This window comes from Lissotriton helveticus, chromosome 1_1, assembly GCF_964261635.1.
Source record: "Lissotriton helveticus chromosome 1_1, aLisHel1.1, whole genome shotgun sequence".
Taxonomy (NCBI): Eukaryota; Metazoa; Chordata; class Amphibia; order Caudata; family Salamandridae; genus Lissotriton; species Lissotriton helveticus.
The window spans coordinates 686675378-686690169 of NC_136057.1; the positions used below are offsets into that span (position 1 = coordinate 686675378).

At 42.9% G+C, this 14792-nt stretch overlaps 1 protein-coding gene across 1 annotated transcript in view; it reads left to right on the top strand.

The window, feature by feature from the left end:
- The window catches only part of SLC6A15 (solute carrier family 6 member 15), a 316654-nt gene that overhangs the window by 280070 nt on the left and 21792 nt on the right, over window positions 1-14792 (top strand). The window contains exon 9 of the mRNA XM_078674224.1: window positions 5383-5575. Coding sequence (XP_078530350.1) covers window positions 5383-5575 — 193 coding nt within the window. The remainder of the gene's footprint in view (window positions 1-5382; window positions 5576-14792) is intronic.

Sequence of the window (14792 nt, forward strand, 5' to 3'; positions counted from 1 at the left end):
TGTCCACAAGTCTACAGGAACAACAATGTCAAATAGTCCATCTAAGTCTTTCAAAAGACATTTCGAAACCTTCACAAATCTCTCAACTTGTCTGCACCACTCTACAGGTTTCTCGTGAAGTTTGGGGGAGTCATTTCTAAATGACTAAATATCCTGTCGGGACCATGGGACATGTACATAACCTACATCTGGTACCTCTGTCATGGGACATAACCTTTCCACTATGTCTGCTTCTTTTAACACATATTCAGATGCAGCTTGTTTGGATCGGGACTCTTGTTTTTTCTTTGCCCACCTAGTTTTCCATTTTTCTATGTCACCGCATTTCTGCAGTAATGTCATAAGCTCCCTGATCTGTACCTTTCTACTTGACACATTTATATCTTCCAAATCTTTGTCTGAAAATTCAGGTCAATATGGTTTCTGTAACACTTTAGATTTGCCAATGTCAATTACCATGTTAGCTGCCATGTCCAATAACTTTTCATGAAACACTCTTGTATTTCTAGTAATACTTTTGCATATGAATAATAATTAATCTTCACTGAATGTATTTAATCTGTCCATTCCCACATTCCCAGCCATCATTTCTTCTAATTCGACTCTTAATTTAAATATATCCAATACCTTTGGCTGTGACTTTGGCTTCTCTATTTCTCGTGTCCATCTCTCTATTTCTTCTGGGGTTACTACTGTGGCATTTCACGTACCTGAGGATGTCTCCATTTGTATTTCTCTTGAATTATTAGGAGGGGTTTTTCTGACCGAGTCACCCACTGGTTCTCTTATGGGCAAATGTATACAGAACAAGGACCCTCTGATTTGGATATAGTTCCTGGGTCAGGGCAAATAATATTTGTAAAGTAACGTACCCAGGCACACAAAATCAAGACTGGCACAATACATATAGCAAACACAAGCGAAATTAATAGTAAAACACTGTACTTTTTTGCTAATTCAGTGTTTTACTATTAATTTTGCTTGTGTTTGCTATATGTATTGGGCCAGTCTTGATTTTGTGTGCCTGGGTACGTTACTTTACAAATATCTCTTATGGGCAAATCCATCAGGGAAATCACTGATTCACATTCACTTGCTTGATCATCAACTATTAAGGGTTCTTTTCTTGGCTGAACTACAGGTGTAGTCAGAACGGGAGTTTTAGGACTAGCCTGCTTATCTCCGTACAAAGGAACAACTGGGCCAATAGTTACCGGAATTGATAGGGCTTCAGGACTTGTATTTGATTGGGAAATTTTCTGAATCAACTCACTTTTTTGTTTATTTAATGCTTCTCTTTCCCTATCTTGCAGTACTTTTTCTAACGAAGTCTCATGTACCACTTGCAGAATTAAAGGTGGTTTCAGAAACGGAGCATTTGGATTAACTGTGCTTCGTTCCTCATTATAAGGTGGTAGATTTTTCAATAACAAATCCTCCAAATAATCATCATCCGATTCACCACTAGTCATTAAATGTTTCGTTTTCTCAGTCCTTTTACTTCCAGTGGATTCTTCTAAAGTTAATACAGGATACAACCCTTCCACTAACATAGACTGTCTCAATTGTTTCATTAATTTATCTCTTGTATCTTTTGGAAATTGGGGATAAAACTTACTCCAATTACCATTACTTCTGGGTCTATCTCGCTCAAAAGCCTCAGTTTCCCATTCCTCCAATGCCTCATACTGCGTTAATCTACGTCTGGGATCTAATTCATTCATGCAAGTTCTCAAATTGTGCAAAACTCTGCCATTAAATGTACAATTTCCTGGAAATGCTAAGACACCATCATCTTTTGTGTACTCCATCCAATTTTCTAACCATACACAAGTGTGATAGCCCCTTTCGACCATCATGTATAATGCAGGCGTGTTTGGTGGTGGAATAATAATCCCTTCTCTTGTTTTAATTACTTTATCTTTCTTGAAATAATTCTTAATTCTTTTAATGAATGACATTTTCCTCTTTCCTCCGTTCATGATAAAAGGTCTTCCTCTTATATGCTGTTCTTGTGAAAACCCTAAATATCTCCTACTGGGTCTATTTTCTTCAAGCGGGCCTATATGCCACATATATTTTAAATGCAAATCTTCTAGATAGTCTCAATTTGTTTACAAATTACTTCCAATACCAGTGCATCTTTTATTTTTCAGTGACCAATCAAAATTTAGAATTCAAATAATTCCAACCAATAGTTGCGCGGCTTTTCTCATGAGACTAGTTCTCACGCTCCTGTACTCACCCCTCCTTTACAATTATTACCTCAGCTACACACCCGCTGTCTCGACAAATACCAGCGTGGTTCGGAGTGACGTCAGCACAGCTCCACGACTGACTCCCTCCTTTGCAAGGTAATACGAAACTTAATTTCTTTCACTTTTTTAATGCAGATTGTATTATTCAACAACGTAAAAACATTCACCACTGTACCTGAGTGACTAAATCAAAGGAAAGATATACTTCACTCACTACGAGTAAATCCCTTCCGCTTACTCTTCATATACTACGAGTAGAGCCCTTTCGTCTACCCTTCAGCATTAGAGAACCTGCTACTCCTTTAGACTTATCCCTTCTGGGATATACTAAGGCCAAAGTTTCACCAGCGAACCCCTTTGCTATCAATCAAGCTCAGACAAACCTGCTATTCCTTCCGTGTGACCCTTTCTAGGTGATATCACACAAAAAGTTTTAATAGCGAACCCTTTGCTATAATTTATTCACACATTCATACAGAATATCCCTAAATAGTGCTTCCGGTTTAACCTAACCATGCACTTATTTCCTAAAGGTAAGTGACCTCACTGCAGTGTGGCTTCCATTTACCACCCGCTATTCTGCCCCCGGGGATTCCAGACAAAACATATAACAGGTACGAACAATTTTGGTTAATACATAAATCAATACAATCAATAATACGATTTCAAATATGCAAAAATATTTTCATTAACCAGCTAACTATAACTACCTACCTATCTTAACTAAACCCTAACCTTTTCTCTGCTACCAAAAGAAATACTGATAGAGCGCGCAGGTCACCCGACTCAAATTACCATACTCACCTGGGCCCATAAACAACACATGATGAAATTTTAAATCAGGTAACCTGTGCACTTATCCTAATCAGTGTTTTATAAATTTCATTTAGGACCTCAACCTTTGTCTTACCAATCCTTGTCATCGGTACCTAAATTCCTAAGGGATCAAAAGAGTTAGAATAATAGGTAGAATAATAACATTTGCACTCATAAAATAACCACAACATGGGAAAGGTTTAAACTCTTTATCTAAAATCTTTAAAATGTCATAATCCAAGCATTGAATAATAGAAAATTCTCAATTAGGAAAATAATGATTAGAATGAAAAGATACAGAGTTCTTATAAAGCAGTCTTTACGCATTTGACAAGAGGGTGGGAAAAGAGAAGGAATCAGATCAATAATATACAACAATATGCAAAACTTTTATAATTTAACATTAGGGTGGGAAGAGAGAAGGAAACAGAACAATGACAGTACCCACATTTAATATTTACCTAGAATGGTGTGAAGAACTAACCCTGGCCATTGGTCAGTTTAGAGGACAGAACCCCAAAAGTGCAGGCCCCATAAAGGCAGGCAGGTGCAGATCGGAATCAGGACAGGTAAAGCCAAATTGGATCAGGACAGGACCACCAAGGCTAAGACCAGCACCCGCAGTTAAAGTTGCAACGCCTCCGTTACTCCTTCTCTGCAGCTAACAGTCAGAACCCGGTAAAAGTTATCGACTTCTCCGACAAAGTGCTGCGCCAGTACTTCAGCTTTCAAACCCCGACCTGGGTTTCGAACCTTCTGACAGAGGGCTCCGCCAGCACCTCTGCTCCCGATTACCTATTGAGTATGTTGGGTCAGTGACAGGTCAGCTATTCGGACAAGTCGGACAAATTAACTAGCTAAGCCTACCCTAGTTATACTATTTTCCAGGTCAGTATACCACCCCCCAATGTTGCAAGTGTAAGGATCCCCAATTTTTATTGGACAAAGGATGAGGAGAGGTCATCACACCACACTAAAATGAAGCTTTCAGAATGAATATTAAAGCTTGCTTTCCCGCCCATCAATTTATTTTTCCCACGCATGTTTTATTCCACCCGACAATTAATCTTCTATTAACAAATACATTGTTATAACATATTAACAAGTTTTCTTCCACTTGGGTTCAAAAGTTCGTTTTCCCATGCGTATCTTCTAGTGCGCGGTAGTTTGGCATTGCTTCAAGGTTAGATGACTTCAGTTCTCTTTAGAGTCAGACATGCGTGATGTGGGTTTTCAAGATGGAGTTAGCACCTCCAGGACCCAAGATTATCGTTACATGAAACAATAGAAAGAAACAGTTTTAGAACACAGAAAAAATGAATTTACAGTATACCACTTACTTCTACTTTATTCCCATTACTTTATTTTAACTATTGCATTAGAAATTAGGCAGAACGAACAGCTTAGCAAAAGCAGCAGTGCAAGCTTCATGCATGCTGGTAACACAGAGCAGCCATCTTAGCTTTAATGCGCAGAAGCGAAAGATTCCCTCCAAGCAAAGAATACGTCATGTCACGTGAGTGTGACAGACGCATGCGCAGTAAGAAATCCCGCGTAGCAGCAGCCATTTTATTTGCAAGCGGGTTAATATTAGTAAAAACACATATGCAAGCTTCTTCTAGATACCCAATGTTTTTGTGAAATGCAATATTAATAAGACAAACGTGTTGATTAGTGTATTAACATTATGTTGAATCCTTGCTCCATCAGCTTTTTCCTCATACTTGAGCCTCATAAACAATATCTGCCCCAGAACGTAGGTCCTTTTTACAGTCCCTACTCCACACAGTTTCTTTTCACAGTCCCTGCTCCACACAGGAGTTGGACTTGTCTTCTGCTTGATACATACAGCAAAGGCATAAATCTGCTCCACAGATGTGAGGCACATATCTCACGTCTCACGGTTCAAATTCTGGAACAACCAGCGAGCTGTGCTGCGGAATAGGAAACTTTATTTGCACTGCCATTAATAAAATGTTGTAGCAACTACTATGTAAAATGTTGTCTATCTGTTTCGTTTTTAAAACTCAAGTGATGTAAGCACTTTAATTCTATTTTTTTACGGATAGTACAGAGTTGGTGTCATGTATAAACTAAGAAATGCATTACATATATATATAACTACATGTCTTGTTTTGAAGCTACTATGACAAAGTTAAAAACGGCTAATCGACTTTCGCAATCAGAGCTCCCGATGAAATAATTTTGGATTTGTTAGCTCATAAAAGTGTGTAGAAATATTGTAGCTGTTGATGTATCCTCGATTGATTCGCTGCTTATCTCACAATTGCCCTTTTATTGACGTCAGTCTGTTCAAGGGACCGGCTTGGCTTTCATTGCCTTTACGGAAGCAATGACGCACTTCCCAGCATCTCCTTTTTGGTCGGTGATGTTTTTCTTGATGTTGGTGAATCTGGGGCTCGGCAGTATGTTTGGAACAATAGAGGGGATCACAACACCCATTGTGGACACTTTCAAAGTGCGCAAGGAATTTCTTACCGGTGAGTCCTTTTCATCTTTTCAAGTATGCTTTCTGGTACCTTTGTGTTTATTATTATTATTTGTCGTCGGTGGTAAAGGAGTAAAACGACAAAGGCAAGCTGGTACAAGGAAAACATTTCAATGAGGAAGCAAATAAACACTCGCAAAAGCCAGTTGAGATGGAGAGTAACGAAAAATATGAAGGAAGCTGCTTTAAGCAAGTCCATGGGAATGGTAAGCATTGCTCGGGCGTACCTTAGAAAAGAGAGTGACGTAGGACAATGTTAGTCTCGGTGGGACTCAAACGTACCCCAAGGGGCTGGGGCAAGTAAATTGAATGCAAAATCTAGCAAACAAACTTTACATTGCATGAAAGACTAGCAACGGAATGAGCAACATAAATGGTCTCAAATCGATTATTATTATGAATTTTTGATACCAGTAAGTAACCACAAGATGATGACAGCAATTCCTGTAGCTGGACAAATGACAAAACACTTTTTATCTTGAGAACGGACAAATTGAATGGCCATTTCAATAAAGAAATGTTCATGAAATGTCCCCGGCCCAGAAGAAGTGATTACTGAATTCTGGACATCATTGTAAATGACTGTACACTGTAAAGGAAGACCTTGGTTGCGATTGTGTGGTGTGGGGGTGTTATTTAAGATTTACCTTTCTTGACTTGTTTTTCAGTGCAAAATCCTCGGTATTGTTCTAGGAATGAGAAAGGTTAAATGTTGAAGTAGAAGGGGTTTATATGCCATGGAATAGGTGTGATAATAGTGGCAACAAAATTATTAGGCTAACATTTAAAAAAGGTAGGTTTTGTGCATGTGGACCAGTGGTTGGGAGGGGGTGAAAAGAACGCTCGACTGGGGAAGAGGACCAGACCTGCCAAGTCTGCAGCTTACCTATGTGGTCAACTACCCGCTGAAATACATTTGCGAAAGGGGTGTGGGTGGGTCAGTGATGATGTTTGCAAAAATTAATTGCCTGAAGTTGTGACTGGATCTGTGTGGGAGGGTTGAATGGAAAAGAAGGTGTTAAAAATGGGATTTCTGGTTGGCTAGGGCATGCGCCTACGCCAGGCAGAAACCACCACTCTAGTCAGGGCAAGGGAGCTATACGCTGAAGATAACCCCTGCTCACCCCCTTGGTAGATTAGCACCAGCAGTCAGGCTTATCTCAGCGGCAATGTGTAAAGCATTTGTACAACACACTCTCACAGGAGCAACACACTGGGCACACCACAAAAGTAACTCCACACAAGGTTAAATAAAAAATAGCCTTTGTATTATCCAAAACACATTAGAATCATAATCACACATATACACTGTGCCAACTGGCACTAGGCAATGTTCACAGGGGATTATATACATGACAGGGCTAATCGGGCCACTGTCAGCACCATCACAAGCACAAGTAGCAAAAATAACACAACCAATAACTACTGTACAATACTGTACTTATCACCTGCAACCTAAACGCATTATGTCTGCATCACATTCGGCATAAACACATTATGCATAAACCTCATAAGCATAAACACATACGCAACCTCTGTAGGCACAAGAATAAACATATTCTGCAATAATCATGGTGCATAAATCACATTTAGCAACAATCAGATTAGGCATAAACACATTATGCAATCCTTGTAGAGCCTTGCTCCCAACCCATATCACCAAAATGTCCCCAGGCCAACTGGCCTTTCTCTGGGGCTTAAAAATGTCCGCTGTCCCAAATTTCAGGGCTGGTAATTAGAGGGCCGCATAAGTAGCCCTCTGACTGTCAAAGCAGCAAAACCAAGGGGCGTCATGCACTGGGGGCCGATGGGTGCATCTCACTTATCATCTAAACAAGAAATGTCCCCCGTTGCAGCTGCCCGCGCTCTCGCGGTGCAACTGTGTAGCAGAGAAAGCTCTGGCAATAACCCTGCCTAGGGGGTCCCCCTTCAATGGGGGCCTTCTGGTGCCGCTCTCGGCACCAACAATGCGGCCATCGAGAATCAACACTGGCACTCTCCGTGCCTGAGGGGCCCGCTCTGGGACTCCAGAACCAAATGACCCCCCAATGTTGTAGCTGCCCGCTTTCCTGTGAGGCATCTGAAGAAAACAGGTGCTGGCACCAACAGTGTGCCACTTCGAGCCCCACTCACCGGGACTCTCTTTGACTCCTCTGTCCCGTCCTCACTCACCGGGACTCTTCCCTCACGGGGGAAGTCTCTGCACTGGGAGCCCTCGAGGCTCGATCGAACTCCTTCTCTCGACCTCACTCACCAGGATAGAGTCTAGGTCGTCTCTTGGCTGCTTGCCAGCGCGGGGTAGGCTCCTGCCTGGCCTCTGGTCACAGGATGGAACCTGCAAGGCTCCGATTCTTTGCCCACACGTGGGGCTCCCACCAACATACGGGGCACGTTTGGTCTGGCTCCCTGCGTCTTCCTTCCGGCCACTCCCCCAACCAGGCAGCTTGCCTGGCTTCCATGTCGCTGCTTGTAGGGCGGCAGCCTTTCTTCTCTGCTTACAAGTGCGGGGTAGGCTCCCCCCGGTAAATACACAAATGCGGGATGGGTTGCTGCTGTAAAAAGGACACAATTGCGGGGTTGGCACCTGCTAACAGGAGCACCAATAAATGCCAGGTCGGCTCGAGCTCCAAATGGCATCCAAAACACGGGGTAGACTCCCGCTTGTCTTCCCAGCAACACGAGGGAGTCCCCACGCCGGGATTCCTCCTGGCAACGTCGCAGCCCAGTGCTGCAATGCCCCAGCACTCCTCCTGTCCTGGAACAAGTACATAGCGCTCACAAGACATTTAGGCGCCAGAGTTTCAGGGGCACAAGGCTGGCCCCTGGCAGGCCAGCTCACAGGGCCCTCCAGCAGGGAGGCAGTCCATTGTGGCGGTTGCTCCTGGGGCCCAGCAGCAGTCCCAAATCCCAAGGAAGCACAGCACACCAAACATGGGGTCACAGCCCCAGTACTTATACAGCATTTTCCTTTGTTCTGCCCTTGGCACAGGGCTCGGGGGAACCAGCCTCAACTGGTTCTGGGGGGTATTGGAGCACTTTGTTTACAGGGCTTCTCTTCCCCTTTGTCAGGTGGGGGTTCAGTCATCAGACCACCACAGGGCAGCAGAGCCAGCATTCACCCAGGCAGGCACAGAACTATTTAGGGTCAGGGAACTACTCCTCCCACCACTCCAAATGCAGATCCCCTATTCAGCCTAGCGCTGACTCGCCATGCCCTCCCTGGAGCCACACACACCTCCCCAGCCCCTGTCACTTCACAGCCAGACATGTAATACACATCAGGCAGGCAGACACGTAGCACACAGAAATGCCAACTTCTATAAGTGCCATTTCTAAAATAGTGATAGTAAATCTGCGCACACCATTGCGCAGCCTTTATTATTACTATTCCAAACATACTAAACTGCTCCTCTCATATCAGGAATTACCACTGAAACACTTATCAGGGAATCCCCAATGCATTCCTATGAGAGGGCAGCCTCACAGCAGTGACAAAGCAAAATGGCTGTTTGTTACTACCAGGACATGTCACGCACTTAAGGTATATTTCCAACCTTTTACCTACAATGCACCCTGCCCAGAGGGCTATCTAGGGCCTACCTTAGGGGTGACTGACATGCAGTAAAAGGGGGAGTCACAGACATGGCACACACTTTAGGTGTCACGTCACAGCGGCAGTAACACTGCACGCACAGGCCCTGCAATGGCAGAGGCATGAGACAGGTTTGAAAGGCTACTTTGGTGGGTGGCGCAATCAGCACTGCAAGCCCACCAGTAGTATTTAATTCACCGGCCCTGAGTTTCTGAGGTACCACTTTACAAGGGACTGAAAGGTAAATTAGATATGCCAAACAGGTGTAGAACAACCTTACCATGTTTACTACAGAGAACACACACACTTTACACTGGACAGCAGTGCTAAAGTGCCCAGAGTCCTATAATCACCAACACCATGTCAGAAAAAAGGCTAGGAGGAAGGCAAAAAGTTCAGGGATGAACCTGCAAAAAGGGCCAAGTCCCATAGAAGCCAACACTGAATTAGAGATTTTCAGCTCTGATGCATTTTCAGTCAGTTTAAAGGCAATAGATAAATAACAGTGGCTACATTAGTATGGTCAGTGCTGGTCTAAGGGAGTGCCAATTAGTGTAATTTCACACTGAATGACATTTTAAATGCTGATTTAAATTTTTAGCGCATCTAGCTGAAATTTTAAAATAGTGATAATGGAGACAGACAGTATGAGCTGTAGAACTGGTCAGGAAATGCAGAGCTGAGATTTAAAAAAAAACATCAAAATAGCATTTTCTACTAATAAAAAAGAAATCAAATAATAATAATTTTCAGTGTGTTACAGAGAAATGGCCTGCAAATATTGAGACTTCTTTGACGATGAGTAGGGATACGATGGAAAGAGGAATGGTGGCTTGGATGTGGAAAAAAGCAGTAAGCCAGTGTGAAGCTATTTTACAGAATGGCCTATGAGCCCTATTTTACCTTTCTTTTTAATCAAAAACGACAGTTTTCTATTATAACCCTCCCTAACTTTCAGAAAGACCAAAACAGTTCAAGAGAAATTTCAATTTGTACATCAATTGCACTGATTAGTATAGGGAATGGGTGCAGCCGAAGCGGGTTCACACCTTTGGACATTACAGGCCATGGACCCAGTAGCACATTACATTCTAAAACTTGTAGTTTTAATTTTCCAGTTACAACTAAATTAAGAACTCACTAAAGCTGTCAGTTGGAGTCGGCAAGACAGCTGAAGTGAGTAGGATATGAACAGAGCCACAGATAGGATTGACTTTACATGTGGCATACAGGGACACCCCCAGTAGACGGAAGGGCAAAGGGCCACTTGAGGGCTGGAGAGGCTAATGGGACCTCAGCCCATTAGTGCAAAGGAGTGGCACTCAATGTTCCTCTAGGCACAGATTTTGCTGATGTAGACAAATGATACTGTTTGTGAACTTCAGGAATGTACCACAAATTTCCCTTTAGAATTGCATATGAAAACTGTTTTAAGCAGATGCTGGGCGTAAGAAAGTGATGAGGAGAGGCCCTTTGGCTAAAGATACCTGCCAGCAGGGGTGGTGATTGATATGGGTGGTATGCTTAAGCAGTGCACCGTAAGAAACAAATAATTTTTTACCATGGAACCACTGCATTAAATTGGTTTAAAGTAGAACACACATTTGCAATGCAATAGGTCTTGCATTCAGGTGAGTTTGAGCTATTGGCATTGTAAATTACAATGCCTTTTCTTTATATTTTGGGTTTTAAAACATAAATAAAAGGCATTCTCATTTACAATACCAATAGCTTAAACTCTTGCAAATGCAAGACCTATTGCATTGTAATAAAAAGCCTATGCAACCTCTTGTTAGATTGTAAACATCAGAGGAAGAGACCGGCCTGTGACGTCTTCAAAGTAGCAATAAATAGTGCAGTGAAGAAGATGTGTAAGTGCTGAAATTACACAGACGCAAAGTGTGAAGTGAGAGTTATATATGATCTGAGCTATAAACACTATTAAAGTGCTCCAACACATTTTGCTCTGTGATTACACTGTCGCGGCTCAGGAGGAAGAGCAGGGGGGGCTATTTCCTGCCATCTGGTGGTGGTATAGGTGGTGGTATTGGTGGTGGTGGAATTGGTGGTGGTGGTGGAATTAGTGGTGATGGTATTGGTGGTGGTGGTGTTGGTGGTGGTATTGGTGGTGATGGTGTTGGTGGTGGTGGTGAAATTGATGGTGGTAATATTGATGGTGGCATTAGTGGTAGTATTGGTGGTGGTATTGATGGTGGTGGTGGTAGTGGTATTGGTGGTGGTGGTATTGTATTTGTGGTGGTAATGAATTGATGGTGGTGTTGGTGGTATTTGTAGTGGTATTAGTGCTGGTGGTATTTGTGGTGGTGGAGATGGTGATATTGGTGGTGGTGGTGGTATTGGTGGTGGTGGTATTGGTGGTGTTGGTGGTGGTGGTGGTTTTGGTGGTATTGGTATTGGTGGTGGTGGTGGTGGTATTGGTGATGGTATTGGTGCTGGTGTTATTGGTATTGGTGGTGGTGGTGGTGGTATTGGTGGTGATGGTATTGGAGGTGTTGGTGATGGTGGTATTGGTGGTGGTGGAGGTGGTGGTATTGGTGGTAGTATTGGTGGTGGTGGTGATGGTGGTGGTATTGGTGGTTGTGTTGGGGGTGGTATTGGTGGTTGTGGTGGCATTAGTGGTGGTGGTATTGGTGGTGGTGGTATTGGTGAAGTAAAGTCCACATTTGTAAAGCGCACAATCACCCGTAAGGGTCTCTAGGCGCTGGGGGCCATCGGGAAGATTAAGCGAGCTATTGCCCAGAGTCACATGGTGCTGGGCTAACCTGCCGCCGGAGCCGGGGATCGAACCGTGGTCCCCAGATTCCAGCGTCAGTCGCCCTGGCCGTGGCGCCACACCTCTCCCCAGGTGGTGGTGGTATTGTGGTGGTATTGGTGATGGTATTGATGGTGGTATTGGTATTGGTGGTGGTATTGGTGGTGTTGGTGATATTGGTGGTGGTATTGGTGATAGTGGTGGTATTGGTAGTGGTGATGGTGGTATTGGTGGTGGTATTTGTATTGGTGGCAGTGGTATTGGTGGTGGTATTGGTGGTAGTTGTATTGGTGGTGGTGGTATTGGTGGTGATGGTGGTGGTATTAGTGGTAGTATTGGTGGTGGTGGTATTGGTTGTGATGGTATTGGTGGTATTGGTGATGGTATTGGTATTGATGGTGGTATTGTATTGATGGTGGTGTTATTGTTATTGGTGGTGGTGGTATTGGTGGTGGTATAGGTAGGGGTAGTATTGGTGGTGGTGGTATTGGTATTGATGGTGGTATCGGTATTGGTGGTGGTGTTATTGGTATTGGTGGTGATATAGGTGGTAGTGGCGGTGGTAGTACTGGTGGTGGTGGTATTGGTGGTGGTGGTATTGATGGTGATGATGATGGTATTGGCGGCAGTGGTATTGGTGGTAGTGGTATTGGTGGTGGTGATGGTGGTGGTGGTGTTGGTTGTGATGGTATTGGTGGTATTGGTGGTATTGGTGGTGGTAGTATTGGTGGTGGTATTGGTATTGATGGTGGTTGTATCAGTGGTGGTGTTATTGGTATTGGTGGTGGTGGTATTGGTGGTGATATAGGTGGTGGTGGTAGTTGTGGTATTGGTGGTGGTGGTTTTGGTGGTGGTAGTATTGGTGTTGGTGGTACTGGTGGTGGTGGTCTTGTTGGTGGTGGTATTGGTGGTGGTATTTGTGGTGGTGGTATTGGTGGAGGTGGTGTTATTGGTGGTGCTATTGGTAGTGATGCTGGTGGTATTGTTGGTGGTGGTATTGGTGGTGGTGGTGGTATTCTTGGTGGGTGGAGGTATTGGTGATGGTGGAATTGGTGGTGGTGGTATTAGTGGTGGTGGAATTGGTGGTGGTGTTGTTGTTGTTAATAAAACAGGCTTTTGAAAACAACCCTTCAGGTGTCTTTAATACACATGACGTAACACAGATGTGCTGTTGTCAGCTTCAGCCCATTAGTACATGATTATGTACTACCTGGAATTCATATGACTGAATTTGCTAATAATTTCTAAATCCATTTTACTGGGAGTGTTGAAATAGGCACGAGATAATGCCAGGTTAAAGTGAATGAAAGCGGGTGCTGTGTTACGGGGCAGCCGTGCTGCTTAAAAATACACAAGGGGTTTCAGCTGAAGCACCGCGTGTCTGGCCTGCAGTAAGAGAAACTCAATAAAGTAAATAGTGCTTATAGACTAAATATCAGGTCCTGTGTAACAACCGAAGTAAATGGGCCAGTCACCATGGGAGGGTACAAATAAAGAGAAGATCATACTAAGGAGGGACTGACAAGCCTGTTACCGAATCCGAAGGCAGCATTTTCGAAGGACAATGACACAAGCCAATGAAAAATATGGGCGGGTGCGTGGGTGCAGCTTCTCTCCAATACTCTACTATAAGAGGCTCGCGGAGTGCGCAGCGCATGCGTGCTGCCGCTAGGTTTGACCTAAAAATGAGTAGGGCAGGTGGAGAACTTCATTTTCCCATTCTGTGTCCGTGTGTGGGTTTCATTTTGGAAAAACTGTTCAGAATTAGTTCTGGAGTTGCAGGGAAGAAAATCTTGACATCAGTTGGCAAAAAATAAATCAAAAAACATAATGATCATTGACTATTGAGAAGCACATCGGGACCTCTAAAATAACCATTAAGAACAAAACATGAACACACTGGGAATCTGGTTATACAGAATAGCAGGGTGCAGTGGTTCCCTAGGAACTGCTTGCACAAAAATCAAGGGAAAAAATATAGCATCCATGGGGCTGATTCACAAAAGCTTTTATGAGTATGGGTAATAGTACTGCAGGAGTATTTGTTTACATAGTTTTACATGCCTTTGTGAACCAGCCCAGAAACGTATAACTCCCTATTAATGGAAGTGCAAAGAAGGCATGGTCCTTTCTATTTGTACTAATTATATATGAATATTCCCAGATTATTTGCAATGTATTCCCATTTTACGGTTTTGGGGCTAATTCACCAAGGCATGTAAAAGTATATACAAAGTTCTGCACAAGTACTCCTTTACATGGTACAAAATTACTTCAATGTGTAGAAACTTGTTAGTGAAATATGTTAATGTCCAGTGCTTTTGGGTTAATACAAAAGCCACTGTGTTGTGCGTTAGAAAACTCTGAACACTGTAGTGACTCTCATTTTTACCCATTTTAGACAATATATTACCATGTCTTTTTGGAAACCTCTAAAATAGCAATCCATTTAAAATCAATTGGAGATTCATTTCTATATGAAAGTGCACTCAATACAGCATTAACAAATTTAGTGATACAGTATACATGGAATGGATGAGGAGTTGGGATGATGAAGTTTGATAACTGTATGGCTGTTAGTCCCCATTGCACAGATTTAGGAATTACCCATCCCGGTTCTTAATATCATCAAAATTATTCTCCCGAACATCCAGTGAATTATTTAACTGTGTTTTATCAAACCAGTGAATGCATGTCCCAAACACTTTGAGAGTTTAGTGTACGGTCGGTTGGTTGAACTTTGAGAAGAGTAAATAAATCAAAACGAAATAATCAAAGGTGTATTTCAAACTCTTAAAGAGTGCGTAATGTATGTATGCTTGTGTGAACGTCTGTGTCAGTTTG